The sequence below is a fragment of the Phascolarctos cinereus genome, unplaced genomic scaffold, assembly GCF_003287225.1.
Source record: "Phascolarctos cinereus isolate Bilbo 61053 unplaced genomic scaffold, phaCin_HiC Scaffold_726;HRSCAF=1367, whole genome shotgun sequence".
Taxonomy (NCBI): Eukaryota; Metazoa; Chordata; class Mammalia; order Diprotodontia; family Phascolarctidae; genus Phascolarctos; species Phascolarctos cinereus.
This window is the reverse complement of record NW_027556098.1, coordinates 413,229,737-413,256,048: the sequence shown is the minus strand read 5'-3', so window position 1 is coordinate 413,256,048 and position 26,312 is coordinate 413,229,737. Positions and strand designations below refer to the sequence as shown.

Genomic DNA, 26,312 nt, shown 5'->3' with positions numbered 1-26,312 from the left:
TCCCTCTGTGCAGCTTAGGTTGGGGGGAAGGGGAGGGGACGAGAGGGGAGAGAGAAGTGAGCGGCAGGGAGCTGAGGGGGGGCCGGGGTGGGGGGAGGGGCGGCCGGCCGGGGGACAACTCACCAATCCCTGACTCATTGCGTTTATAATGCTCCCCAAACGAGACCAGCCCGATGGAAATGGTCTGCAGGAAAGGGCGGATGGCCGGAGTGAACTGGGGGAGGAGACAAAGGGAGGTCCGGATGATCCGGGGAAGAGGAGAGACAGGAGGACGCGGGGCAGCTTGGTCCAGAGGAGACACGGCTGCTGATCAGTCCTCTGGAAATGGTGTCCCAGGCTGTCCCAGTCCTGCCCTCAAGGTGCTTCCCTTCATACAGACCAGATGCAAAAGTAACCTCGGCTTAGAGGAAGGGGAAGGGGAGGAGGGGGACAGGGGAGGAGGGAGGGGAGGAGGAAAGGGAGGGGAAGGGTAGGAGCAGGGAGAGGGAGAGGGAGGGGGAGGGAGGGGAAAGGAGAGCAGGGGAGAAGGAGGAGGAGGGGAGGAGAGGAGGGGAGGAGAAGAGAGGAAGGAGAGGAGGGGAGGAGGAAAGGGGAGGGGGAAGGGTAGGAGCAGGGGGAGAGGAGGAGGAGGGGAGGAGGGGGAGGGGAAAGGGAGGAGCAGGGGAGAAGGAGGAGAGGGAGGGAAAGGAGGAGGGGAGGGAGGAGAGGAGGGAGGGGAGGAGAAAGGGAGGGGAAGGGTAGGGCAGGGGGAGAAGGGAGGAGGAGGAGGGGGGAGGAGAAGAGGGGGAGGGGGAAGGGGAGGAGGGGAGAGGGGGAGGAGAGGAGGAAGAGGGAGAGTGGAGGGGAAGGAGGAGAGGGGAGGGGGAGGAGAGGGAGGCATTACCCAATAGCTGCAGGGGCCGGGCACCACTTCGTTCAATCAACAAACACTAATATTTTATCAAGTGTTTCCAGCCAAGACAAAGCGCCAGGAGGGGGTGAAGGTGGCTCTATGCAGGGTAAGGTCTATGATGGGGAGCAGCATCCACCCCAAACAGGGGAGCTCATGTTTGGTCCTGGGGGGAGTAGGGAGCCACGGAGCTTATGGAGGGGAGGAGTGACAGTCTGGCCAGCGTTTGGCAGCGGTGGGAGGACCAGCCAGGAAGCTGCTGCAACTAAGGGAAGTGAAGAGACCCTCTCCTACATGGGGCTCTGTGGTGAGAACAGGAAGAAAGCGCGAGATCTGGCGGCCTGGGGGGGAGGGCAGGTCGAGGATGGCAGGAGGGAGGCCACAAGGTGCAGTATGAGCCAGCCCCAGGACAGCTGACAGAGGCGAGGGCTAGCTCGAGGGCAGACACTGCCCTTGACAATCCTGTCCTCGTCTGTCAGAGGCGGATCACAGAGCACCTGTCTCTCAGGCGGTGAGGATCAAATGAATCCTGCACACAGCAGGCACGACCTAGCGCAGTGCCTGGCACGCAGTAGGCGCCACCCAAATGTTAACTACCACTATGACGACTATTATTCTAAGGCCAAGGAAGGCCCTTTTGGGCCGCTGAGCCCCGGCCACCACGAGGTGACAGGGTCCGTGCTGGGACTCCAGCTGAGTCCCTGGCAGGCCCCCGGGTCACCTCCTGTCTCTCTGGCTCTCGGGTGACGGAGCGTTGGAGGGAGGATTGATGAGGCCGCGAGCGCGTGAGCTCTGGAGGGCCCAGGAAGCAGCGCCCACGCCAGAGAAGTCGGGGGGGCAGGTCTGAGGTGACTCGGGAGGACGACGCCTTGCTAGCCGCTTCAGGTCCCCAGTGGGCCTGGGTGGCAAAGGAGAGCGGGCCCTGGGTCCCGGCGCGTCTCGATCTCTGTGAACGTCCTTTTGGTAAAAGCTAATGCACATCGCTTGGTTAAAGGATCCTGGGGTGTCAACTGACGATGTCAATGACACTGAGGAGGTAACTGACAACTGATACTGGGGAGCAAACATCAGGATGGGGGCTCAAGCTGGCCCCTCCAAGGCCTTGGGGCTCCCTCGGACCCTGTGCCCTGGGGGCGGCCGACTCATCTGGGGCGGTGGGGGTCCATGCATCACTGTGGTTCGGTCGCCTCAGGTACGTCTGACTCTCCGTGACCCCATTTGGGGTTTTTTCGGGCAGAGATACTCGAGTGGTCTGACGTTTCCTTCTCTGGCTCATTTTACAGAGGAGGAAACTGAGGCAAACAGGGTGGAGTGACTTGCCCAGGGGCACGCAGCTAGTGAGTGTCTGAGGCCACATCTGACCTTGGGTCCTCTCGGCCGACCACTGAGCCACCACCTAGCTGCCCATCATCCTGATGGCTGCCCGGGGACCATGCCCTCCTCTTTGTTCAGTTCCTGGCCTCTGCCCATCTCCTGGCAGCCTGAGGCGGGCAACGGCTTCAGCCCCCGTGGGCTGCTAGTGCCCGGGCCGAGCCTCGGTCTCCCTGGCGTCCATGCCTGGGGCAGGCTTCGTCCCCCGCTGAGGCTCTGGTAGGTCATTAGGGACCACGTCACCCGTGAGGAGCACCCGTGAGGAGCACGTGCGCTGCTCAGGCACCTCTGACTTGCCCCTCGGGCCTGGGAGAGTCGGCCTGGGAGTGGGCTTCGTCCAGTCAGGTATCCGGAGGGCCTGCTCCCTGCTTGGGTGCCCGCAGGCTTCCTCACCTGCACAGCTCTGCCTCTCAGAATCCCCTACTTTCCTGCAGACCCGGCTCCAGGCCCTCCTCCTCCAGGCAGCCCTGCCTGGTCCCCCAGGCTCCAAACTCCCTAGTACTTAGTATTTCACATAGTTTCTCTCTCTGGGTGCACGTTGTCTACTGACTGTATGCAAGCCTCCTGAAGTTGGGCAGTGCTTCGTGTCTGCATCCAGAAGATGCAGCACGGGGCCTGGCATGCAGCATGGGCTTCCCAAAACCTGCTGCAGCAGCCACACTGGCAGCCATGGGCCTCGGCTCTGGGGGCCAGAGCGGGGGACAATAAGAGGAAGCCACAGGGAGGCCAGACGTCAGCAGTGAGCGTGGGGGCACAGACGGACCCCCGGTGAGGGCCGGGCCGGGTGGCCGTCACCTTCCCGCCAGCGCTGAGACTCCAGCTCCGGGAAGCTGAGACAGGGGTTATGGAAAGAAATGGGGATGCGAGAGATGACGAGGTAGGAAGCTGATGAGACAGGAATGGAGAGTCCTGGGGGATGGAAGGGGGAGGAGTGGGGGCAGAAGAACCCGCCTGCCCTTTCTGGGCCTCATGTAAAATGAGGGGGGGGACTCCCGCAGGAGGGAACTCCTGCTACTGGCGTAGGCCAGCACCAACTCTGAAAGCGAGAGCCCAGAAGAGCCTCCAGGGCTGGTGAGGGACAGAGCCCGACCTGAACCGGAGGGGTTTCCTAGCACCCTCGCATCTCCAGACTGCTATGGGCTGATGGCCCTGCCTCAGGGGGCCTGCATGCCCTCCCAGAGCCGGGCAGGCACTACAGGCAGGGCTGTCTCTCACATCTAGAGAGAGGGGGCGACATCTAGCCAACGAGGAGGGGAGTGATGGAAGACGAGGGCACAGGAGTGACTTAGAGGCAGAGAGATGGGGAGGCACAGAGTGGCTGCAGGCAAGGGCTGGTGGGCCTCCCTTCTGATTGCTGGAGGGTGTGGCCCCTGTACTGACCCCCTCCCTCCCCACGCTGTGGCAGGTCCAGCTGAGCTGCCCACTGTGAGCTTCCTGGCCCAGTGGAACAAAGGTCAGCGGGACTGCCAGGGGATTCCTGGGGGGGGGGGCTGGCACTCTGAAGAAAGCCCCAGGACCCCAAGGTCAGAGCCGAGTATTTATGAGCACAGGGCACCATCCCATACACGTGCCGAGCACTTGGTAAACATCTGCTGACTTATTTTTCTTCTTCTTGGTGGGGGGAAGGGTGGAGGACAAGGACGTGCCCCAGATCCTAGGCATCAGGGCCGCTGCCCTCTCTGGAGGGCCCCCCACCCCTGCCCCAGCAGGCGAGGTAAGTGCAGGCAAACTCCAGGGAACTCTCTAGAGGTCATGGCCACGGGCACCAAGGGGCCAAGGACGCTGGAGAGATTCCAGAGGCGGGGGAGAAGGCAGTGTGTGAAAGAGCTTTACGGCTCTGGCCCTGCCTTCCTGTGTGCCCTTGGGGAGGCTGGGCCCCCTCACTGGGCCTCCACTTCCTCTCCATTTGTGGGTTCTAGAACTTCTGTTCTAGGGTCCCTCCCAGCTCTGGCCGTCAAGGTTCCTCTCTGGCTCAGACGGCCTCTGATCTATGGCCCTTCCCTCATCTGCCCTGTGGGGAGAAGGCTTCAGCAAAGGAGCGTCCTGCCCAGCTACCCACCCTAGCCGTGGCCGTGGCCCCTCACCTGGAAGCCCAAGCAGCGGCCATAGAAACAGCCCTTGTGCAGGGTGCCGTACTCTCTGAGGAAGTCCGCACTGAGTCCCCCGACACCCTCGAAGAAGAGGCCGCCCGGTCGGTTGGTGGCCAGCAGGCACTGGGCGTAGTAGGCCAGGGTTCGCAGCTGCGTCAGGGCCGCCAGGTACGCCTCCAGCTCGGCCAGGTTGTGGCCGGTTCGGAAGAAGATGCTCTTGCGGCTGGCGGCCACGTAGCGGGCCTTGTGCAGCAGGTGGGCGAGGCAGCAGCCCGCCGTGTGTACCAGGCTGCGGTAACCGTTGGCGGGTGTCTGGGCGTCCAGGTCAAAGAGGTGGGCTATGCCCAGCAGCTGGCTCAGGGCTGGCTCCAGCCCCAGCACCTGCTCCTGTATGCCCGTGAAGGTCCTCACGAGGCGGCGGGCCGTCTCCCCGGGACCCTGGCTGGCAAAGTAGGTGGCGTTGTCCTCCGAGAGTGCCACCAGTGACTGGGTCATGGTTTTCAGGTCCATGCCATGGGTCAGGCGGGAGGCTGTGGACAGAGACAGCGATAGTGGCTGGAGGTGGGCACGGGTCTCCATTCTGACCTCTCACCCCTTTGGAGCCAGGGATCTGGCCCTCATGCCAAGGCCTCTTTGCCTTCCTTCTCCATCCCAGGACCCAAATGTCCAGTGCCATCCCCAGGTGCCTCGGGGACCCCTGCCCACAGCTCCCAGAGCCCAGGGGTCACTGCAGCCAGGCCCCTCCCTGTCATCCCTCCCGGCACCATCAGCCTCCCTTGCTGTGAGAGCCCAGGCTTCTGCTGCCCCGTTCTCCTCCCTCCCTCCGTGCATGCGGCCTCCCCCCCTTCCCAGGGCCCAGGCGATCCAGTTTCTGGGTCTCCCTCCAAGGACCCAGGCATCTAGTTTCTAGTTCCTCTCCCTTCCAGGTCCTAGATGTCTGATTCCCACTTCTCTCTCTGCAAGGACTCCAGCATCCAGTTTGAAGTCCCCAGTGGCCTACCCCTGCCTCCTCTAACCGCCCCCTCCCACTTAGTCTCCAGTTTTCTCCCCAAATTCAGGCATCTAGCCCCACGACTTCTTCCTCTAGGCCCCCTCCCCAAAGCACAGCAAAGCCCCCTCTGCCCCACCATCTTCCTCTCTGTCCTCTCCTGAAGGCTCTGGGCACATGAGGGACCACACAACTCACCCATTTTCCTTTCTTTGTTTATCCCTAGCATCTCCCGGCCCAAATCCAGGCCCCGAGGGCAGCTGCCTCTAACTGCCAGTCTAGAAAGGAGCTCTCTGGTCTATAAAACCTGGCAGGGGAGGGGCAGACTCCGCCCTCTCGGGCAAGGACCACCCCCCCAGCCCCCTCCCTTCTCCTCTGGCTGCAGCTTCTGGCACTGGGGGGAAGCACGTGATGTCAACAATCTCCCGACTCCAATATGCAATCAATGGGAGCTGCCTGGATTCCCAGGCCATCGGTCCCCTCCGGCTCCCTCCCGCCTGGCCGCTCTCCCTCCTCGTCTCTTCTGGCTTGCTTCAGTCCCAGCTAGAATCCCACCTCCTACCCATTCTACCCATTCTACCCACAGCCTTCAGTGTTTCCTGGCTTCTTTGTCCATTTTCTCCCCCATCAGACTGTGCGCTCCTTAGGAGCAGGGGCTGAATTGTGCCCCGTTTTTTGTAACCCAGCGCTTAGCACACAGGAGGCATAGCAACTAGTCCTCGTCTTCCCCCTATTCCTTTATCTAGGCCAGGGGTGGTGATCCCGGCCTTGAGGCCTCCTGTGCCCCTGGAGATCCTCAAGTGCGGCCTTTTGACTGAGCCCGTTTTACCGATGTTCTGTAGGACTCATGTGGCCACATCTGGCCCCTGCTCCAGCCTCCAGAACTTCTCTATCCTAGGACCCTGGAGTTTCGCCTGGGGGATTTCAGTGCCTGGCTCCACTCCCTGACTGCTCAATGGTCTAGCCTGGCTCCGCAGAATCCTGTGAGCCCCTTGCTCTTGCCCCCCCCCCCCCCGCCCCCATCACCCTTGGCCTCCATCTCCCAGGGAAAATGGACGGATGGATCAGTGGGTTTCCAGCTAGGAACAACCTTACACATTTCCTTTAAACCTGTCTTTATTTGAACAGAAAAGGAAAGTGAGGCACCAGAGAAAGAGCCTATCACTAAGAAGTGGATGCCTGTTGAGTGACAGTGCCATAAGCCAGAAAGATTGGTCCCGTTGGGGGGGCTGAATGATCACCCTGACTTTCCAGAGGGACTGCTACAGCCTGAGATGACTAACAGAGGGCCCATTCAGGCTGAGAGCTGGGCCGCCCCCCACTGCCTGGCACTGGGTGATCCAGGGGTGGGGGGTGTGCCTCATCTCTCCCCTCTTCCAGCTTCGGGAACAAAAGCTGATTAGCAGCAGGCCCTTCAGCCTGGGGCAGTCCTGGCGGATGGACTGGGAGCAGACTACGGGCTGCCAGGGACAGAGACTGGGTTACAGGGAAATGAGAGCAGAGGCTGCTGTGCCTCGGGGTTATGTGTTCACAGTAGAACTGGAGCAGAGGGCACCCTGTGCCAGGACAAGGGGCTGAGGCCAAGCTGAGCCAGAGGCAATGGGGACAGAGGGCACAAGCAGGGAGCTGGGGGGTCAGGGGAGAAGGCAGAAAACGCAATGGGAGCTGGACTGGGAGTCGGAGGGCCTGGCCTGCCTCAGCTACCTTCTACCGGTATGGCCCTGGGCAAGTCACTTAACTCTGGGCCTGTTGTGGGGGGGGGTGCTGAACTAGATATCTTCTCATATTCCTTTCAACTCTACATAGATGCTCAGAAATGAGTGGAGGCACTAGCGAGGGGGACTGGGGGCTAAGGGTGAAATGGGGGCCGGACGAGGCTGGGCCCCACTGGGAGGGGGAGGAATGAGCCAAAGTCCAGGAAGGACAAGCTTGTCCCTCTGCCCTGTAAAGGAATGGATGTGGCCTAACCCAATGTCTTAAACTTTGTCCCCAGGACAGCCTGTGCAGGGAGCCTCTGATTCAGTTTGTCCCAGAAGGGTTGGGGGCAGGGGAGAGGCCAGCAGCCAAAACAGAGTCTCCTGGGGATCAAGTGTGCAGGAAGTCAGAAAACAAGGATTTCCTGGGAAGAACAAGGAGGAAAAGGTGAAGGAGGGTCAGTGAGCCTGTGGGAGGGAGCTGGGCAGGAGCTTGGCTTGGGCCTGGGCCCAGGAGTAGCGAGTGTGTGAGGCCAGGGTAGGAGGTCAGGGGGTGGGAGCTTAGGAAAGCTAGGTGAATATGTGTAGCTCCGGGGCTCTAGATCAGAGGGAAGTGGGCCATTGTCTAAGCTCCAGGAGCATGCTGTGTCGAGGGTGGGGGTGGGGGGCAGGTCTGAACTCAGAAGGGATATGTGGGAATAATCCCAGGGCTCAGGGGAAAGGGTGTATGGATCCTAGGCTGGGTTGGAACTCACCAGTGAGAGCTCAGTGTGGGTGTAGCCCTGGGCCCTGTGGCAGCTGGTGTCCCTGTGGCTGGGAAGGTGATTTCCATCCACCCCTTGCTTAATAATTTGTGTGGAAAGGCAAGATGGAGTCCTGAGGGCAGGGACCCAGCTGGGGAGATACCTCTGCCAAACTCCTCAGTATTACTGCCCACTCGCTCCAGGGAGGGCACGGCCCGTGTCTCAGACTGTCTGGGGGAGTGTGGGCATCATAACAGTGTACAGTCATCCGCCTCATTTGGTCCCCTCCTCTTATGAGCTGAGGTAGGGATGTGGCCCCAGACAGGTTGGAGTACTTGCTGCCCCAAGGCAGGCTCTTTCCTATGGTCTGGGAGAGGGGCTTCTGTAGTTCCCAGGAAGGTCTGAGATGCTCTGAGAAATGACAAGGATGGGCTTTTTGTTGAGGGGGACCCTCCCTTCGCCAGGTACCCACGGCTCATCCCTAGAGAAATTTAGCTCCATGACACCCACCTTGTCCTGGGCAGTAGGTGGGGGGAGAATGGCCCTTCCAACACTTAACTCTCCTTGTGTGGAGGGAGTGGAACAGTGTCACCCCAACCTTGCTCTTTCATAAATCAAGGGGATCAGTGTAAGAGGTGCTGTTGGAGGCCTGGATGGATACTGGAAGATGACTGTGGGATGTGCTTGGGGGGTTATTTCCCAAGCTCCCTGTATACTCAGGGCCATTGGGCTGGGGATTGGGTAAGGTCTACCAAACTGGGCCATACTCTCCAAACCAGGATTGCCAGGTTGTGGGGGAGGAATGAGAATTCATCACTCATTCGGCTACATTCCCTTCCAAGCTGGGTTTCTATTGTTTCTATTCTTCCTCCTCCCATACACATTAGTCACCCCACTTCAAGCTTCCTCAAGTATCTGTAGGACATCCCCCGAAATGTAATGCAAGGACAAGCAGTTCAGCCTAGAATGGGCCATCAATTAGCTCTCTTTTCCTTTGGGACATCCCAATAACATCTCACACTTATAATGCTATTGTATCCACTACACAAATGGGAAAACTGAGTTTCAGAAAGGTGAGTTAAATAAGTGAATTAGGAGACACTGCATAGAGTACTGGATTTGGAGTCAGAGGACCTGGATTCAAATCCCAGCTCTGAGGCTTAAGCCACACATGATCCTGAGGAAGTCATAACTTCCCTGGACCTCAGTCTCCCCTTCTGCAAAGTGAGGTTAGACCAGAATGGTCTCTGGGGCTCCTTCCAACTCTGGACCTATAGTGTTGTGACTTGGGTTCAAATCCTGCCTCAGACATTTGGTACTGGTGTGTGACAACGACTTAGTTTCCTCATCAGGAAAATGAGAGTCCCTTGGAGGTTCACAATCCTAAATGGCGTTTGATGGTCGGGCCCCAGAACCACTGCTCCGCCACCTCCCCTCCCCTCCCAGGTCCGGCTTGTCCTCCTCTCCCCCGACCCGGGCCACGGCGGGACATGACTCCCCCCCCCCCGGTGGGCCATCCCACCGAGCTACTCCCCCTCCACATCCCGGTGGGCCATCCCACCTCTCTCCCCATCCCCTCCTCTCAGGGGCAGTGGCACATACCACGCCCTCCTCCATACTTCCACTCTACAAGGCACATTCCATTCCCTATCTCCCACTCCCCACGGGACATCCCACTCCATGTCCCCTCCCATGGGGCATTCCACTCTCTAAGCCCCCTCCCCCATGGTACATCCCACTCTGGCCCCCTTCTCCTCACGGCCCATCCCCCCTACATCCCACTCTAGGTGGTACATCAAGCTCCGAACCTTCCTCCTTCCCCCCATGGTATATCCCACTCTACCGTTGCCCCTTATGCTCATCCCTCCTACATCCCACTCTATGTGGTACATCCCACCCTATCTATATCTCTCCCTCCCACATGGTACATCCCATCCCACCCCCCATACACACCCCAGGTGCCCGGTGACATCGGGACATCCAGCTCTTTCCCCACCAGTGACAGAGGAGCCCCGCAGTGGGTCGGGCGGGCTACAGTTCTACTCTCCCCCCGCACTCGGACCCAGGGCCAGCTCCGCTCCCTCTCACCTTTGGCCCGGCCTCGCCGCCACAGCCGGCGGCTTCGGCTGCCCGCTCTCTCCTTGGTCCTGAAGACCCCGGTTCCCCCCGCCAGCTCCATCGTCCTCGGCCCGTTCCCCGCCACCGGACCAATCCCCTCCCCGCGCCACAGCCCAGCCCCCGTCCCAAGGACCAATAGGCGTCGACTCCGGGCGGCTAGGGCCCGCCCCCAGGGTCCTTAAAGAGCCGTAAGAGGGCCTTTCCGCGACGCCCTCCTTCCCTTTCCCGTCCCCTGCGCCCTCTCCTGACCCGGGAGTAGGGGCCGGACCCGGACTGAGTGGCCGCTACTCTCGCCCTCACCCCCATCTTTCCTGCCAGCAACTTCTTCCTCAGGCCAGAGGGAGGCTCAGGTTACTGCGCAGGCGCACTTCCCTAGAGAGAGCGGAAGGCGGGGGGCGGGACAACCTCCAGCTTTGAGAGCCGAAGGTGGGGCACGTGTCATTCTCCTCCTACTCCCTTCCAGCCCTACCTGGGGGTTGCGCATGCGTGCCCTATGCCTAGTCCGTTCAAATGATGAAGAACTGTTATAGGAAAAGGTGGGAAGCAGAGGAGAGCTCGAGGCCTCCCTTGCCCGCCCATAGGCCTAGGGCTTGGAATGGTGCGTGGCCCAGTAGTGGGTGTGGCGTAAGCGAAGGCGTGGCCTCGGGGGGGATATTTGTATGGGGCCTGAAGGGAGGCGTGGCCTAGGCTGGCGTCGGGGCGTGGTCTGGAGTAGTGGGTGTGGCCTAGACATGTGGGCATGGTTTCTTATCCTCTCCGCCCTCCGCTACCTGCCACGTGGCTAGTGGGCTCGGAGTGGGGCACGGGGGGTGGGGGTTGAGGGTCTGCAGGGGCTGAGGCGGGTCAGGTCCCGTGGCCCCTCATCCAGAGCCAGGGAGCGGGGCTTGTGTCCTAAGCCCGCCACAGCAGGGACTTTTCCATTTACTTGAGGCCCCCAGCACCAGCGCCGTCTGGGCACATAGTTGGGGCTTGATGCAGGCTTGTTGGATTTGGGTGTGCTCCCCCCATTCCTGAGGTGGCCCTGGGCCTGAGCGAGGGGCTCTACTGAGGCTCCCCCCCCCACCCCAGGAAAAGGACAGGAGGGGCCCAGCCCTGCATCCCAAGGGTTTGTGGGCTACAAAGCAGCAGCTTTGGGAGAGTGAGACATCAAGTCCAGCATCTTTTAAAATGTGATTTCCCTCTTCTCCTTCTCTCTCCTCTCCCCCTCCCCCATCACAGGATCACAGTAGAGTTGGAGGTGACAAGGGTCTTCAACGTACTGTGTGTAGGCCAACCCCTCTCATTTTGCATGTAAGGAATCTCAGGCCCAGTGAAATAAGTGACATTGCCCAAGGCCACCCAGGGAGGTGGCAAGTGACAGAAGTGGAAACTGAGCTCAGGCCCTCAGACTGCCCACCCAGAGCTCTTGGAGTGTGAATTTGGAATCTGGGGCGTCCACTTAGACCCAGTCACTGCCCTCCTTTCCCTCTACTCCGCCATTCCAACTAAATAGGGTCCTTTCACCTCTTTTCATCCATTCCTCACCTGCATCTCTAGGATGATAGATATGCATCTTTCCATCGTGGCCCAGGATTCTGCCTGCTGCTGATGTCACCTTGTGGTGGGAAGGAGGTTCCTGGAGGATGGAAGAGTCCTCCTGGGATCCGGTGTCCAGGGCATTGCGTTCATTCTCTGTTACAAGTGGCTGCCGTGGCGAAGGCTGGGGTGTGAGTGTCCTCGGTGTTATGGGTTCCTTCTCGAAGCCAGCTTCTTGCTGTGATGCAGGTCTTGGCTGTAAGGGAGAGGCCTGCCCTGTTATAGGTCCTTGCTCTGAGGTAGAGTCCTGTTTTGACTTGGGTTTGAGGTGCCTGGTGGATTCCTGCTGTGATATGGACTCCTGCTTCAATTGGGGTCTTGGCTGTGCTGCAGTCTCGCTCTCAGAGGCAGCGCCAGGCTGGGATGCTGTTACTTCTGCTGTACCTCTGAGATGGGATGTGGGTCCATTCTCAGAGGCTGAGCCCTGATGAAACTCCAGCTCTGAGGTTGAGTCCTGCAGGGATTTAAGTTCTAGATGCATCACTGATCTGTGTTGGAAGGTGTGGCCGTGCTGTGATGTGAGGGATAGGTCTCTCTCCGAGGCAGATTCTGACTGGGATGGAGATTCAGGCTGGAATGTTGGCCTTTGTTCGGAGGCAGGCCCCAGCTTTACTAGAGAGATCTGCTCAGGGGCACGTGGTCCCAGCTGTGGTGCAGGGGTCTGCTCAGGGACATGTTGTCCCAGCTTTGCTAGAAGGATCTGATCAGGGGTATATGGTCTCGGCTGTGCTGTGGGGATCTGCTCGGGGTCATGTGGTCCCGGCTGTGCTGTGGGGATCTGCTCGGGGGCATGTGGTCCCAGCTGTGCTGTGCAGGTCTGCTTGGGGGCATGTGGTCCCGGCTGTGCCGTGGGGATCTGCTTGGGGGCATGTGATCCCAGCTGTGCTGTGGGGTCTGCTCAGGGCACGTGGCCCTAATTGTGGTACAGGGGTCTGCTTAAGGGCATGTGGCCCTAGTTGTGGTGCAGAGGTCTGCTCAGGGACATGTTGTCCCAGCTTTGCTAGAAGGATCTGATCAGGGGTATATGGTCCCGGCTGTGCTGTGGGGATCTGCTCAGGGGCATGTGGTCCCGGCTGTGCTGTGCAGGTCTGCTCAGGGACATGTGGTCCCAGCTGTGCTGTGGGGATCTGCTTGGGGGCATGTGGTCCCAGCTGTGCTGTGGGGGTCTGCTCAGGGGCACGTGGCCCTAATTGTGGTACAGGGGTCTGCTTAAGGGCATGTGGCCCTAGTTGTGGTGCAGAGGTCTGCTCAGGGACATGTTGTCCCAGCTTTGCTAGAAGGATCTGATCAGGGGTATATGGTCCCGGCTGTGCTGTGCAGGTCTGCTCAGGGACATGTGGTCCCAGCTGTGCTGTGGGGATCTGCTTGGGGGCATGTGGTCCCAGTTGTGCTGTGGGGGTCTGCTCAGGAGCACGTGGCCCTAATTGTGGTACAGGGGTCTGCTCAGGGGCATGTGGTCCTAGCTGTGGTATAGGGGTCTGCTCAGGGGAACATGGTCCCAGCTGGGCTGTGGGGGTCTGCTCCGATGCTGAGCTCTGCTGGTGTACAAGTTCATTCTCAGTGGCAGGTTCTTGCTCTAATGAAGTTTCCTGCCGTGATCTAGGTCCCTGCTTGGTAGCAGGTCCCTTGTGTGATCTCAGTCCTTGTTCAGAGGCAGGTCGCTGCTGCGATCTAGGCCCCTGCTCCACTGTGGGAGATGTTGCTAGCCCAGCCTCCATCCTTCTGACCCCCCAGATCACCCCCTTTACAGATCTCTCACTGGCTCCTCGTGTCCGTGCGTCTCTTTGATTTCCATGCGTTCCTTCATCCCGGCATCTCCGATTCCCCACTCGTGAGCCTGGCTGGTGCGTGTGTTCAGCACTTGGCCCCTTCTACTGTGCCCAGTGATGCTACCTCTGTCCTTTCCACTGGGGTGAGGAAAGGAGGGGGCCTGTGCCCCTGGCCCTCCCCTGGTAAGGGTGGGGCTTGGCTTCTTATGTCATAGACAGGGCCCTGCCCCCTCACCCATTCAGGGGACCCTCTTGCCTCCCCCAAGGTGGGCATCCTAACTCGGTCCCCTGCTTTTTATGGTCTTTCAGAGACAGAGTCCTGGACCTTGCAACAAACGCCCTTGTTCTGGAAAAACATCTCAGTGTTTGAGGAAAGGATGCATGTCACAGAGAGAGATGCTCCTCTCCTCCCAGAGGATGCCTTCTTCTACCTTTAGAGCTTCCATTTTCTCCTGGTTCTCAGCTCTGCTTCTCTCTAGCTGCTGCTTCAGCATCTTCTTCACAAACCCCTAGGACCACAGAGTTTAGAGCTGGAAGGGGAGTCCCACCTGCTCACTGAACAGGAGAGGAAACTGAGGCCCAGAGAACGTGAAGGGACTTTGCCAAGGTCACACAGGTAAGTGGTTGAGTTGGGGTTTGAATGATCTGCTGACATCACACCTCTCTCATTTCCCAAGGGTCTGACCTACTAGCTAGGTACCCTTCGCTTCTTCACCTCTTCTCCACCCCCCTGGGTAGCTTTGGGTCCTTGGGGATGTCTCTAGAGGGAGGGGTGCCTTCCTTGAAGAATCCAGGGCTGCCTAGACTCAATTTGGGAACGCTGGCTGGAGAGGTGATGTAGCTGCTTATGTCACTTGGTGAGCCAGGAATTGACAAGACTGGTGACTGAGCAGCAGGCCTTACCACCTGTCCCAGGGTGCTCTGGGCCTTGCTGTCTACCCTGCTGCTTGGCCCTCTGGTCCCCATCCCCCCATGTCTACCCCCCCCCCCAACTGGCCGATGCTCCCTACAGACTTGTCATGTGTCCCTTCTCTGCCCCTGTAGGACTCGGGGCCTTTCTGTCCATCTATCCTGCACCTCCATGTGTTGTCACCCCTGGTTGGAGCAAGAGCTCCTTCTGGGGGCGGGGGGCTGTTCCTTTTTTTCTTTCTATCCTTAGCACTGAGCCCTGTCCTTGGCACATAGCTAGCACTTAATACGTGCTTCATTCCTTCATTGTCTTGGCAGTCTCCCAGAGCTGGATAACTTCAGCAGTGCCACATGGTTCTCAGAGGTGGGTCATCAGACATTCCTTCTCTCCTGACCCCCAGATGGCCACCCTCAGCCAACACCACAGACTTCACGTGCCCCAGACTGACGGGGCTTGTGACCTTTCCCTTTGAGCCCAGCTGCTTCTCCCTTTCCCATGGGGGGCAGCTCTGTTTCCTTGGTGTTCCCTTGCTTGGGGGTCATTGATTTGTCTCTCGCCTCCCATAGCCAAACCACCTTCGCAGCATCTTGGGCAGATATCTGGGCCTGTCTCTCTGTGCCCTTGGCCACGACCCTGATACGACAACCTTCCTGCTTCTAGCCTTTGCCATAGTGCCACGTGCCGAGGGCTTTGTGGTCCTGAAGGTGCCGTACAAATGGGTAGTTTCTTACTGGGATTTTTGGAGCAGGCCTGTGATTTTACTCCCTATACCAATTCAGATCAGCTCGACTCAGTCATTCCTAGCTTTGAAGAGTTGTCCGAGGGCCTGAGAGAAGGCTAAGTGCTTTCCTCTGGAGCTCACAAAACCCAGACCTGCCCCACAGGAGCTGGGCCCTGGGTCTCCTTGACTTTGAGGCGGCTGGTTCTCAACGCACTGTGCCATGCTCCCTTTCGCCTCGCCACCCATCCTTTAAAACCCACCCAGATGCCAGAGAACCAGTGACTGCTTGTTTGTTCTGGCATTCCCCAAAGAGCTTGTCCTCCAGAGGGCTGTGGCTTGGAGAAAACTCAGGCCACTTACTGGCCCTCTCTGGGCCCAAGCTGACAAGGTAGGAGTTGATGGTTGCTACGCTCCTCCGGATCTGATGGCTCCCCAGTGTCTGGGGAATTGGATTGGCCTCAATGGCCTCAGGGGTTCTGGCAGGCGACTTTGGGCCAGGCAGGGAGCGGCCAGGGCCTTGGGAACCTAACCCAGCCACTTCCGCTGGTGAAATGTTTTTCGTTTTTATTGAAGACCCCAGGGTGCTACATGTTGCTGGCGTGGTGATGGTCAGTGAGGCTGAAGAGTTTCCCTGGCGATTAGGGATTGTGGGGACTGATTCATCCTCTCCCCCGGCCCCAACTTGGACCTGAGAAAGGGTGGGCAGAGACGGGGAAGAGAGGTCAGGTGCTTGCTTCCCGGAGGGATCAAGCTGAGGAGTGCCTGCAGTCCACGTGACCCTGGGGGTCGTTTCTGAATTAAAGCCATCTTGGGAGCTGACCTTCTGCCCTTCAGACTGGACTGATCTCTTACAAAGGCAGAGTAATGTCCCGCAGCTGGCATTGCTTCAGAAACCGGAGGCAGCTCCGTCTCCAGTGCTTCCGATGCCCTAAGCCTAGAAAGGCGAGAGACGCCAGGTTAGTTGGGCCCAAGACCTGGATCCGAGGTTTGGAGAGAAGGTGGGGCTGGAAGCCAGGACAGCTGGGGTTCCATCTGAGATCACCCAGGTCAGAGCCCCGGGCTTTATCGAGAAGGAAACAGAGGCCTCCAGCGTTAAGTGAACCTGCCCAAGACCACAAAGGCGCTAAAGTACTGGAGCCAGTGTTTGAACTTGGGGCCTCTCACCCCGGATCCAGGCCTCTTTCTACGTGTGAGGATATTTCCTCCACTGATGCAGTTAGCTACTCCGTCACTATCTTACTGGATGGTTTAGAGTGCTAGCTTTGGCATTCAAGACCTACCACAGCCTCACCTGAAGCCTGCCTTTCCAGCTTTACCTCATTCTCCTGCCCTTCGTGAGGCAACTGGTGGCTGAGTGTATAGAGTGCTGAGTCGAGAGTCAGGAAAACCTGAGTTCCTGTCCAGCCTCAGACGCCTGTGTGATCCTGGACGAGTCACTTAACCTCTGATTGCCTTGGCCTCCTTGGATGTAAAAATGGTGACGATGATAATGGCACCTACCTCCCAGGGTGGTTGGGAGGATTAAATGAGATGATATTTGTTAAAAAAAAAAATACTTAGCACAATGCCTGGCACGTAGTAGGTGCTTACAGAGATGCTCCTTCTCTCTCCCTCCCTCCTTCCATTCTAGTCATCCTGGGTGCCTCTCCATCGTTTGTTCTGGTCCATCCCCGTGCTTTTGCTTAGACCACGCTCCTCCCCTTTGAGGCTCAGCCCAGACGGCGCCCCCTTCTTGGGCCAGCCGCCCCTTCCTTCCTGCCCTTGCCAGGGGAGTGAGCCTGTCCCCGCCTCTGGAGTGGCTCTGCTCGGCCGCCCTGGCCCTCGTATTCTGCCACTGTAGCATCGGTGTTTGTGCACAGGCCAGCCTTCCCCGACCTGGGCAGACCTGGGCGGGGCAAGGGTCCTGGCGTCGTTCATCTTCCAGTCTTCCACCTAGCCTAAGGCACTGTATATAGTAGGCACTTAGCAGTGGTGCATTTCATCACCTCGACCAGGGTGTCCTTCTGTTTATGACCCTCTGCCCTAAGGTGGGCTGTCCTCTGACAACAGTCACATGCCCTCATGGGCCAGTACTCCAAGCCTTCCAGCTGGGAATGGAGGACAGGCTTGTCGTGTCTTTCCACCATGCCCCTTGAGGGCTGAGGGTCACCTGGTGTGTAGGGACAGGGTTTCTAAGTGCCCCACCCAGGGTTCTCCACGTCTCCTTTGGTGGGGCCTGGGGGGAGTAGCCCTGAGGAGAGCTGACTTCAGCTTTCGGGATAATGTGGTAGAAGAAGTCTGGCAAGGCCTAGGTTTGAGCCCTGGCCCTCACACTTCTTGTGTCACGTGGGGTCCAGGCACCACCCTTCCTGAGCCTTGGTTTCTCCAGCTGTCAAGTACAGCAGTACCCCCGACCTCACAGGGCTTTTGTGAGAAGGGGAGCCGGAATCACCCCAGAGCTGTGTTCTGGCCGAAGACCTGATTCTCCCCACCCACTCATTTAGCCCAGGGATTCTTCACAGAGGGTCCAGGAACTTTGTTGTTTTCTTTTAGTATTTTAATAACCATTTCAACAGCATGGTTCTGAGAAGGGCCCCACCGCCTTCACCAGACAGCCCAAGGCATCCAGGACACACACGCTATTTAGAAGCAGCTAAATTTTAGTGACCCTCAGTATTGTGCCAAGACCGCCCTGGTGGTTTTGAATCAGAATCCCTCAAGATTCTCTGACACTTGGAGGTGTGTGAAGCCCTTCTCGGGACAGCCCTGTGAAGGAGGTTGGGTGGGGTGGGGTGTGCTTTTACGCTCCCCAGCAGCCCCCGGGAGGTGGCCATCCAAGATGGTCACAGGCCTTGGGAGGGCCAGAGCTGGGACTCGACTCCGGGTGTGTTGTTTTTGCAGCTCTGTGGTGCCCTCTGGCCACATTACTGTGCTCTAAAGAAGACTGCTTCCTTATTATCTTCATTTGACAGAGGAGAAACTGAGGCTCAGAACAGTCAGATGGGAAGTCCATAGTCCTACAGGAGGGGAGTCAGAAGTTTGTGACAGTGACGGAAGTTCAGGGTGTCACCACCTCCCCTGCACGGGGAGGATGCAGAGTCAGGAGAAGTTGGAATCTTCCTTCCTTCCTCTTCCCCCAGCCACCTCCCCGCTTGGACATGGCCCGGATGGGGCCTGGGCAGTACAGGGAGGGGGAAGCTTTGCGATCAAAGCACCCGAGTTCCTATCACAGCTGGGCCATCAACTGTGGTGTGATCTCTGACAAGCCTCCTCACTTTGCTGGGCCTCAGTTTCTCCCGAGGGATAGACTCGTTAAGGCCTCTGAGCTCTTTGAGTCTGTGACTAAGCAGAGGCCCTCCGTCCTTGGCTCAGTCCTGACTTCCCTGTGTTTACTCTCCCTCCCTCCCCGATGGCCTTGTTTATTTAGATTGGTGCCTTCTCCCACAGCTTACCTGCGTTTTTCTGTTTGGGTTTAAGGCGGTCACATGGGCACTGTCTTGCAGGTGGCTTGGCTTCCAGTACTGTCTTTCCTCCATGAATGTTCTGGAAGACATCTGAAATACCCCCATTTCCCACCTCAAATTCAGGGGAAGGATGGCTGATAAAAGGATCCCGAGATTTGGAGCTGGAGGGCCCTCAGGGATCATCTATCCACTCATATTGCAGATGAGGAAACTGAGGCCTGCAGAGAGGAACTGGCCAAGTTTACACGGCACACATTTATGTGGCACCAGGGGTTTGTAGCTAGAAGGGACTTTAGGGCTCGCCCACTTCTTTCCTCACTGTGACCCCCGCCTCTGGCTTCCCTTCACACTGAACCACCCGTCTCCAGACTCTGGATGTCTGCGCTGGCTGCCTCCCAGGCCCAGCCTAAATCTCACTGTCTCTGAGAAGCCCATACTTCCAGGCCTTCTCTCTGTTGATTATTTCCAATGTAGCCCATGTAGAACTCGTTAGTATGTAGTTGTTTACATGCCGTCTCCCCCATTAGACCGGGAGCTCCTGGAGAGCCTTTCTTTGTAGCATGATGCCTGGCCCATAGTAGGTGCTTAATATTTGTTAAGCTTGCTGACTTGAATATAACTGTGCAGAAGGTAGTGTAGGTGTTAGCATCATCATTTTGCCTGTGAGGCACCAGAGAAGGGAAGGGAGAGCCTTCCCCAGAGCCGGGCTCCTTGGACCTTTGCTGGCTTGCAAAGCATTTCAACGAGGTTTAAAGGATCCATAGAAAGAATGAGGGAGTTTTTTGCCTGGTGAAGAGACAGCTGTCTAAGGGGGGCACAAGCACTGTCTTCAGTGGCTTAAAGGGTCACTAGGAGAAGATCATGTTTTTCAACATTAGGTTCTTTAAAATTCTTGAGTGAATATTGTGGGGACCTTGTGCTTTGTCCAAAAGTCATCAGTCAAATTCAAATTTAGTAAACATTTATTAAGTGCCTCTGATGTGGAAGGCATTGAGCTACCTGCAGAGGATACAAAATGAAAAGAATGGGGAGTCTAATAGGGGGGAGGGACACAGGAAGAGAAGCCGGCTGTGTGGTAGATGGGAGAAGCCAAGATAAGCTACTCTTAGAAACAGAGGAAAGAAGCCACTGGCAGTGGGAGGCAGCTGCTGAGCCGGGCCTTGGAGCAAAAGTAGACTTTGGGTGGGCAGAGATGACAGGGAATGCTTTCCAGACCTCGTGAAGGAATGGGCCGCCTGAAGCCCGGAGAGCATAGGATGAGACGGAGTTAGAGCTGGTCGTCGGCCAAGAGGGAGGCTGCTCTGAGGACCCCCAGAGACTGGGCCTTGAGGAGCTGCCTCCGCCCAGATGGCACCCCAGCCACCTTCCCTTCCACTGCCTGCCCGTAGACAATGATCAAACCAGCTCTCCCTCATTTCTGGAAGTGGGGCATCACCGGCCTGTCCCACTGATTGCTCAGCATCCCCCGGGCTTTCCAGAACCAAACGACCCTTCCTTGGACACCCCTCTCCTGCTGGGGGGGGAGGGGAAGAAGCTTTAATATAGCACCTGCTGTATACCGGGCATTGATCTCATTTGATCTTCCCTGAGAGATAGGTGTTGTTATTCTTATCTGACCATTTTAGATGAGTAATCTGAGGCAGACAGGTAAAGTAACTCGCTATGTCACACAGCTCATAAGTATCTGAGGCTGGATTTGAACTCAGGTCTGCCTGACTCCAGGCTCTATTGACTGTGCCTCTTGTAGAACATCAGCTTCTTCAGGGCCTGGTCTTTGGAGAGCCTTGTAACTAACTGCTTTGTAGTTGGTCTCCAGCCCTTTAGTTTCTTTCTGACTGCTTGGATCCAGCCTTCACACAGCTCCCCAGTTTTCCTGATTCACTGCTCTCACCTTATTATCCCCGGCCCAGATGCCCATCAGGGTTGACTGGTGGCAGAGAATGGGGACTCCTTGGCCAAGCCCTTGAGGCCACGACCTATCTTTCTAGCCTCTGTACGTCTGTCCCCAGTGCAGAGGAATGGAGCTGTCCTGGAACAAACACTTAACACGCTTTCTCATTTATTCACTTGCCCATTCATGATGTAGGGTAGACTTGGGCTCTTAGCCTGGAAGTAATGGGGGAAGGTGCAGAGAGGAACCTTTCTCCCTACTGCATTAAGCTGAGAATCTGCCTGATGATCATGGCTCTTCCAGAGTGGGAGAGGAGTGTGGGGCTTAGCTGATGCCTCGTCACTGGAGGTTTTCGGACAAGCACTGGGTGGCCATGAGTTACTGGGGGCTGTTGTTAATGGGATTCCTGTGCAGGTATATGTGGGCCATACGTTAGCTTGAGCTCCTTTCCAGCTGAGATTCTGTACTTCTTCATATACATGGAAGAGTGGACAAGACCCATGGAAAAGCCCCTTCCTCTTTCTGGGCATCAGTTTTTACATCCATCATTTGAAGGGGATTTAGAATTGGAAGGATTAATATATCAGATTGAGACTTGGAAGGAACTTTGGATTCTGTGATGTTGGGGGTATTGCTCAACATTGCCTGGGACTCTACTTCTTGGAATAGAAATGGGAGCATAGTACCCAACCGCACCAGTGGGAGGAAGGGGAAAGGGTGTTGATGAGACAGCATCTCTCCCTGTCCCCCAGTGCCAAGACGGACCCAAGGGGGAAGAGCCAGGGTGAGGGCATGGATAAAAGTGACATCACTGACCTTCACATTGACATGCCTGCCTGCTGCCCCTGGAATGCCTCTTTGCAGAAAGTTTATGGTCCCTCTGGCCTTCAGCACCCTCTGTGGGAAGGGAACAGAGGTCACTTTTCAGTGAAAATGCACTCGATTTGCAGTGTGGAGCCTTGGGTTCAAATTCAGCCCCATCTGGCTGTGTGATCATGGCCAAGCTAATCCACCTTATTAAGCTAGCAGTTTCCCCATCCTTAAAATGGAAAAATAAAACTTGCACCCCCCATATCGGAGTGTGAGTGTGGCTATCAAAGAAGATAGTAGAGAAAAGATATCTTAGAAGTCCTGAGCCACTCTTGTCGATGTCTGTTATTATTTTACCTCCTCTCCTATTGCAGGGAGGTTAGGCCGCTCAGTTTTGGAGACGAGAATTTGGACTTTATAGTCTGCATCAAGGAGAAGACGGGGATTGTATTTTTCTCTAGTTTGGTAGACTTTAACAATCCCAGATCTCTTCCTCTGACCATAAATGCCTCCTTAAGCAGTAAGGAGGAGATTGGTAAACCACGACTTCCCTTTAATCTCTTAAGTTGTTGGGCCACCTGGAAGCTGAGTCTAAAATTCTAATGTAGAAAAATAACCCATCCCGTTGCCTCACATCTAGACCATTCTTCCCTTCCCACCTTGGCCTCTCTCTGATATCTTCCTCTCACCCAGGGCTGCCTTGTTCTCTTCTTTGTGATGCCACAACTCTTATCTCTCTCTGAAAACTGAAAGCTGGGGGCATAACTAGCCCCAGGATCCTAGCTTGAAAAGCTGGTCCTGGAGACAGAGGCTGATATTGGGCCAAATCCCTCAACAAAGCAGTTGGAAGAAAGGCAGGGAGGGCAAGAGAACCAGCCCTTCTGGGCAGCGGCACAGACTCTTCAACCTGTCAGTCAAGGACCTGGGGATCCTGCTGGCTGGAGCCATACCAGCAGAGGCTGGGTGACCACTTGTTGGAGGTGTAGTAGCAAGGCTGCTCTGTCAGATGGGCTGGGGGAGAGAGGGCCTCTGAGCTCCCTTCCCAGCTCTCTTGGCCCCGAGCCCAGTGCTTTTGCTAGCATCTGGATAGGCTAGCTTACTTGGTGACTTCAGGCAAACCTGTTCCCCTTTCTGAGTACTTGTTTTCCCAGTCATTTGAGAAGGTGAGACTCAATGTCTTATCTCACCTAATCTCATGAGTCTTTACTTTGGCTAGGCCATCCTTTTACACCTCACTAATTTTTGAAGTGAGTCTTGTAAACCTTTTCATCCTCTTTAAATCTTCCACGGGGCCACCCCGCCCCCACCTGCCCTCACCCTGTAGATGAGAAGCTCATCTCATACTTCACTTCAAAAATGGAGACCAGCAGCTGGGAAAGACTTGGCTATTCTGACCAACTGCAAAGATCCAGAACAATTCCAAAGGACCCGTGGTGAAAAACTGATGAACTCTGAATGTTCACTCTGAAAGAAGACTTTGTAAACTTTTCTTTTTCTTTTTTTTGGTCCATATTTTCATTTGCAATGCAGCTAATATGGACGTATGTTTTGCATAACTTCACAGGTGTCATTGATATCATACTGCTTGCCTTCTCAAGGGGTGGAAGGGGGTGGGAGGGAGGAAGATCATTTGGAACTCAACATTTTAAAAAATGAATGTTAAAATTTTTGAAAATGTAATTGGGAAAAATTTAACAAAATGAGAATATATCAGAATAAAAAAAATACAAAATTGAGGCCATTCTGTTTTTGGCTCCTACAAACCAGAGCTTCCAGAGCTTACATCACTCAGATGCCTTGTGCTTCCCTTTTCTACTTCACACTTGTCTCACGTGAAGATGTGGCCCATCTTCTGGTCAAAGCAAACCCCTCTTCATGCCTAAGTGGGACCATTACATTCTGTCTTCTGCAGCAGATTGTTCTCTCTGTCCTCCCCACTCTCATTAATCTTCACTCTCCCTGTCTATTGGCTACTTCTCTGCTGCCTACAGACATTGCCTGTGTCTCCTTCATCCTCTGGTAAACCCTTTCTTGATCTGTTTATCTCCCTCCAGATCACCCCTTCTCTCCTCCCTTTGGTGGCTAAACTTCTTGGAAAGGTTGTCCACAATCGGTGCTTCCACTCCCTTTCCTCTCACTTTCTTTTGGCTTCCAATCTCATCATTCCAATGAAAGTGCCATCTCCAAAGTCATCAACAGAAATCTCTTAAATGTCAACCCTCACCTTTCCTGATCTCTCTACAGCCTTTGACACTGTCAGTCATTCTGCTTCTTGATGTTTTCTTTCTCTAGGTTTTCATGACACTGCTTCCGCCTGGTTCTTCTCTTCCCTGTGTGACTTTTTTCCTCCTTTCCCTTTTTTCCTTTGTTAGAGTCTGGCCCAGGACTCTGGCCTGGACCCTCTTTTCTCTGTACTATTTCACTTGGTGACCTCATCCCGTGGATTCAATTCTCATCTCTATGCAGATAATTCAGATCTGCTTGTCTGACTCTAACCTCTCCTGACTTCCAGTCTTACATCTCCAATTGCCTATTGGATGTCTCGAACTGGATGCCCAATAGCTGTGTTTTCAAAAAAATTTTGTTTATATACAGGTTTTTTTTTTTAAACATCACCATAGTTTCCCTCCTCCCAGAGTCATTTTGTATAACAAATAGTATTTTCAAGACCAAAAAAGAAGAAAATGAGAGGAAAAAAATCTAAATAACTCATTAATATATTGAAAAAGTCTCAAAGTATGTGCAATGTGCAGTGTTCTCATTGATGTCTTAAACTCAACCTGCCTAAAACTGAAGTCATCTCTCTCCTCTTCCCGGACTCCCTCTTCCTGACTTTCCTGTTATTGGCAAGGGCGCCGTTATCTTCACAGTCCTTCAGGTTGGCAACACAGCAGTCATCCTGCACTCCTCCCTCTTTCTCACCCCAATTCTAATCATTGTCCTGTCCTGTCAATTCTACCTGTGCAACATCTCAAATATGCCTTTTCTCTTCTCTGACACTGCCGCTACCTTGGCACAGGCCGTCATCCCGTCACACCTGGATTGTTGCGGTAAACTGCTGGTCCATCTACCTGCTCCAGCCTGTCTTCCATTCAGCTGCCAAAGTGATATTCCATTTCACCTCCCCCCACCCCAATCTCCAATCACCTCTGGGGTCAAATACAAGATCCTCGGTTTGCTGTTCAAAGCCACGTACAACCTAGCCTCTCCTACTTTTCTGGTCTCCTTATACCTTACTCGTTTCCACACGCTCTGTGATTCCAACAACAGTGGCCCCCTGCCTGTTCCTCATGGCCCTGGGCTCTAGTCTCTCTATGACAACTTCTGTGTGACGTTGGACAAGACAGCTTGACTCTTAGAAAGTGAGAGCTGGGAAAAAACTTAGAACATAGAAAATGGTTCCAATTCAGACACCTTGGAACAGTAATATCTAAGTTGGAAGGGAGCAGAGCACATAGACTATGGAATGTCAGAGCTGGGAGGTACTTTAGACATCATTTAATGTAACCTTTCCCTTTACAAGTTAGAAAGCTGGTTAGTGTTGATGGGTTGAAAATGTCTTTTCCAGATGATTAATAGCAGAACATGAAGGAGGGCCTAGGTCCCTCCAGTCCAGGGCTCTTTCCACCTTAGAACTGAAACTCCCTCTGCCTTCCAGCCTCCTTGGCAGTGTTCTCTCCCCCCACCCCCCACCTCCCAAACGGTGAATCCACAGCAGCAAATTACCTTAGAAAACCACAGATTAACACTGTCTACCTTGTATTGTCCTTTTTGTTTATTTTGTTAAACTTTTCCCAGTGACATTTTAATCTCATTGGGCCCCAGGCTTCAAATTTGACACTTCTGAATTAGGGGATCTCTGAGGTTCCTTCAAGATCTTTTCTTCTTTAATTCAGTTAACTAAAGAGTTTTTTTTAAAATGTGATTTGATCGCCATTTATTCTGAATATTGAACTTGGGAGTCAGGAGACCTGCTTCTCTCCCTGGTACTGCTGCAAACTGACTGTGTGATCATGAACAAGTCACTGCACATGCAGTGTGAGGGGCTTGAAGTATTTTTCTGAATGGAGGAGATCTGCTTGAAAGGGGCATGATACCTAGATTCAAATTCCCTCAAATTACTCCTAAGAAGCCACCGAGGCAGTGTGGCCAAGTTGGGGGTGCAGCCCAAGCCCTGCTGACTCTCCAGAACTTATTTGCTACACAACTAAACCTTAGCAGATCCCCTTAGGAGTGGAAAAGAGCAGCCTCCTTGCTTTTTCGCCCCCCAAAGGGGTCATAGTCAGGGAATGGGATGGCCAGGTGGGTTGTCTCCTCCTTTGACCGAAGTAGAGACCTTCATAGGCTTCAGATAAAGAAACAGGCTCAGAAGAGACATAATGAATGACTTGTCCAAGGTAATAGTGTTAGAATATAGAACATAGACTTTTAGAGCTACCTCCCCCAACCATTTCCCGTGCACATTTTGCAGGTGAGGAAAATGAGATTCGGTGAGGGTAACGAATTTTGCACAAGGTCACAGTCCTAGTTAGTGGATAAATCCTCAGGACTGGGAGCCTCTGCTGCCTTATGCTAAATACATTATTCCCTTTTTCACTCCACCGTGCTGTCTTCCTTCAAGAAACACGGAATGGCAGAGCCTCTTAGGCTTTAGAGAATGCCTAGTCTCTCCTACTAGGTACGGTAAAAAGCCCAGAGAGAGGGGGATGGAAATGGCCAATTTTAAGAGGAGACTCAGGCAGAAAACCCAGATCCTCTGAGTTCCAGTCCAGTTCTGTCCCTGAATCATACCTAGACTGGGAAGGCGGGGCAGTGTGGTCTGGGAGGCTGGAGCCATTGGGAGGGGCTCCGTCTGGACAATGAACCCTGCATGTGAGCTCCCTGGTTTCTAGCACGGACAGCAGACCCCAAGCCTCACTGTCCAGAAATGGAGAGCCCCCCTCCCCAATCTTGACCGTGCCTCCTGTTTGTAGTGCAGCACCCAGAAGCTGCCTTCTCCCTCACAGGGAAAATGGAATTCATTTACCTGGATTGGAGCTGGAGGAGGCAACAGACAGTGGCAGCAGCAGCAGCAGCAGAGAGAAGACTGGGGCTCTCATTTTGCTGCTGGTCCTACTGAGTCTTGGATCCAGCGGGTGGGAGTTGGGTCCCGGATGGAGAGGAAGCTGGCTCAGGTGTGGGTTAATAGGTGAGGTGGCCTGCTCTTTAATCCTGGGCAAGGCTTCCCATTGGAGGAGCAGGTTGGCTTGGAGGGTGGTATGAAGTTGATATTCAGGTCACAGGTGAGACCATGTGCTTTA

The 26,312-nt window shown here is 55.3% G+C and overlaps 2 protein-coding genes and 1 long non-coding RNA gene across 6 annotated transcripts in view; 1 reads left to right on the top strand and 2 right to left on the bottom strand.

Annotated features, from left to right (window-relative positions):
* The window catches only part of LIPE (lipase E, hormone sensitive type), a 19,418-nt gene extending 7,133 nt beyond the window's left edge, over nt 1–12,285 (bottom strand). Inside the window, 3 exon segments of the mRNA XM_078145885.1 lie at nt 124–214; nt 4,345–4,880; nt 11,418–12,285. Of these exon segments, the coding sequence (XP_078002011.1) occupies nt 124–214; nt 4,345–4,880; nt 11,418–11,949 (1,159 nt within the window). The 5' untranslated portion in view covers nt 11,950–12,285.
* On the top strand, nt 4,880–22,485 carry LOC144454269 (uncharacterized). 3 transcript variants are annotated; one of them, XR_013482619.1, is made up of 4 exons: nt 4,880–6,321; nt 6,467–7,051; nt 7,332–7,480; nt 13,547–22,485. It is a non-coding gene; the product is annotated as an uncharacterized LOC144454269 (long non-coding RNA). The 3 variants fall into 3 exon arrangements; XR_013482618.1 differs by lacking the exons at nt 4,880–6,321; nt 6,467–7,051 and having other exon boundaries at nt 7,223–7,480; nt 13,547–13,853; nt 14,465–22,485; XR_013482620.1 differs by lacking the exons at nt 4,880–6,321; nt 6,467–7,051; nt 7,332–7,480 and adding an exon at nt 10,236–10,319 and having other exon boundaries at nt 13,547–13,853; nt 14,465–22,485.
* On the bottom strand, nt 15,416–26,312 carry CXCL17 (C-X-C motif chemokine ligand 17). Of its 2 annotated transcripts, none has more exons than XM_021003326.2 (4): nt 26,039–26,310; nt 21,019–21,099; nt 18,300–18,401; nt 15,416–15,802 (listed from the first exon to the last, which is right to left on the bottom strand). In XM_021003326.2, exons 1-4 carry the CDS (start codon nt 26,109–26,111, stop codon nt 15,717–15,719), a joined length of 342 nt encoding a protein of 113 aa, XP_020858985.1. In that variant the 5' UTR covers nt 26,112–26,310; the 3' UTR covers nt 15,416–15,716. The 2 variants fall into 2 exon arrangements, with proteins under 2 accessions (XP_020858985.1, XP_020858986.1); XM_021003327.2 differs by lacking the exon at nt 15,416–15,802 and adding an exon at nt 17,447–17,864 and having other exon boundaries at nt 26,039–26,312.

Coding starts and splice junctions, on each gene's coding strand:
- CXCL17 (XM_021003326.2), bottom strand. CDS start 26,111: ATGAGAGCCCCAGTCTTCTCTCTGCTGCTGCTGCTGCTGCCACTGTCT. Junction 21,100..26,038: donor CTCCTCCAGCTCCAATCCAG/GTAAATGAATTC, acceptor CCCTTCCCACAG/AGGGTGCTGAAGGCCAGAGG. Junction 18,402..21,018: donor GCAGGCATGTCAATGTGAAG/GTCAGTGATGTC, acceptor GGGGTATTTCAG/ATGTCTTCCAGAACATTCAT.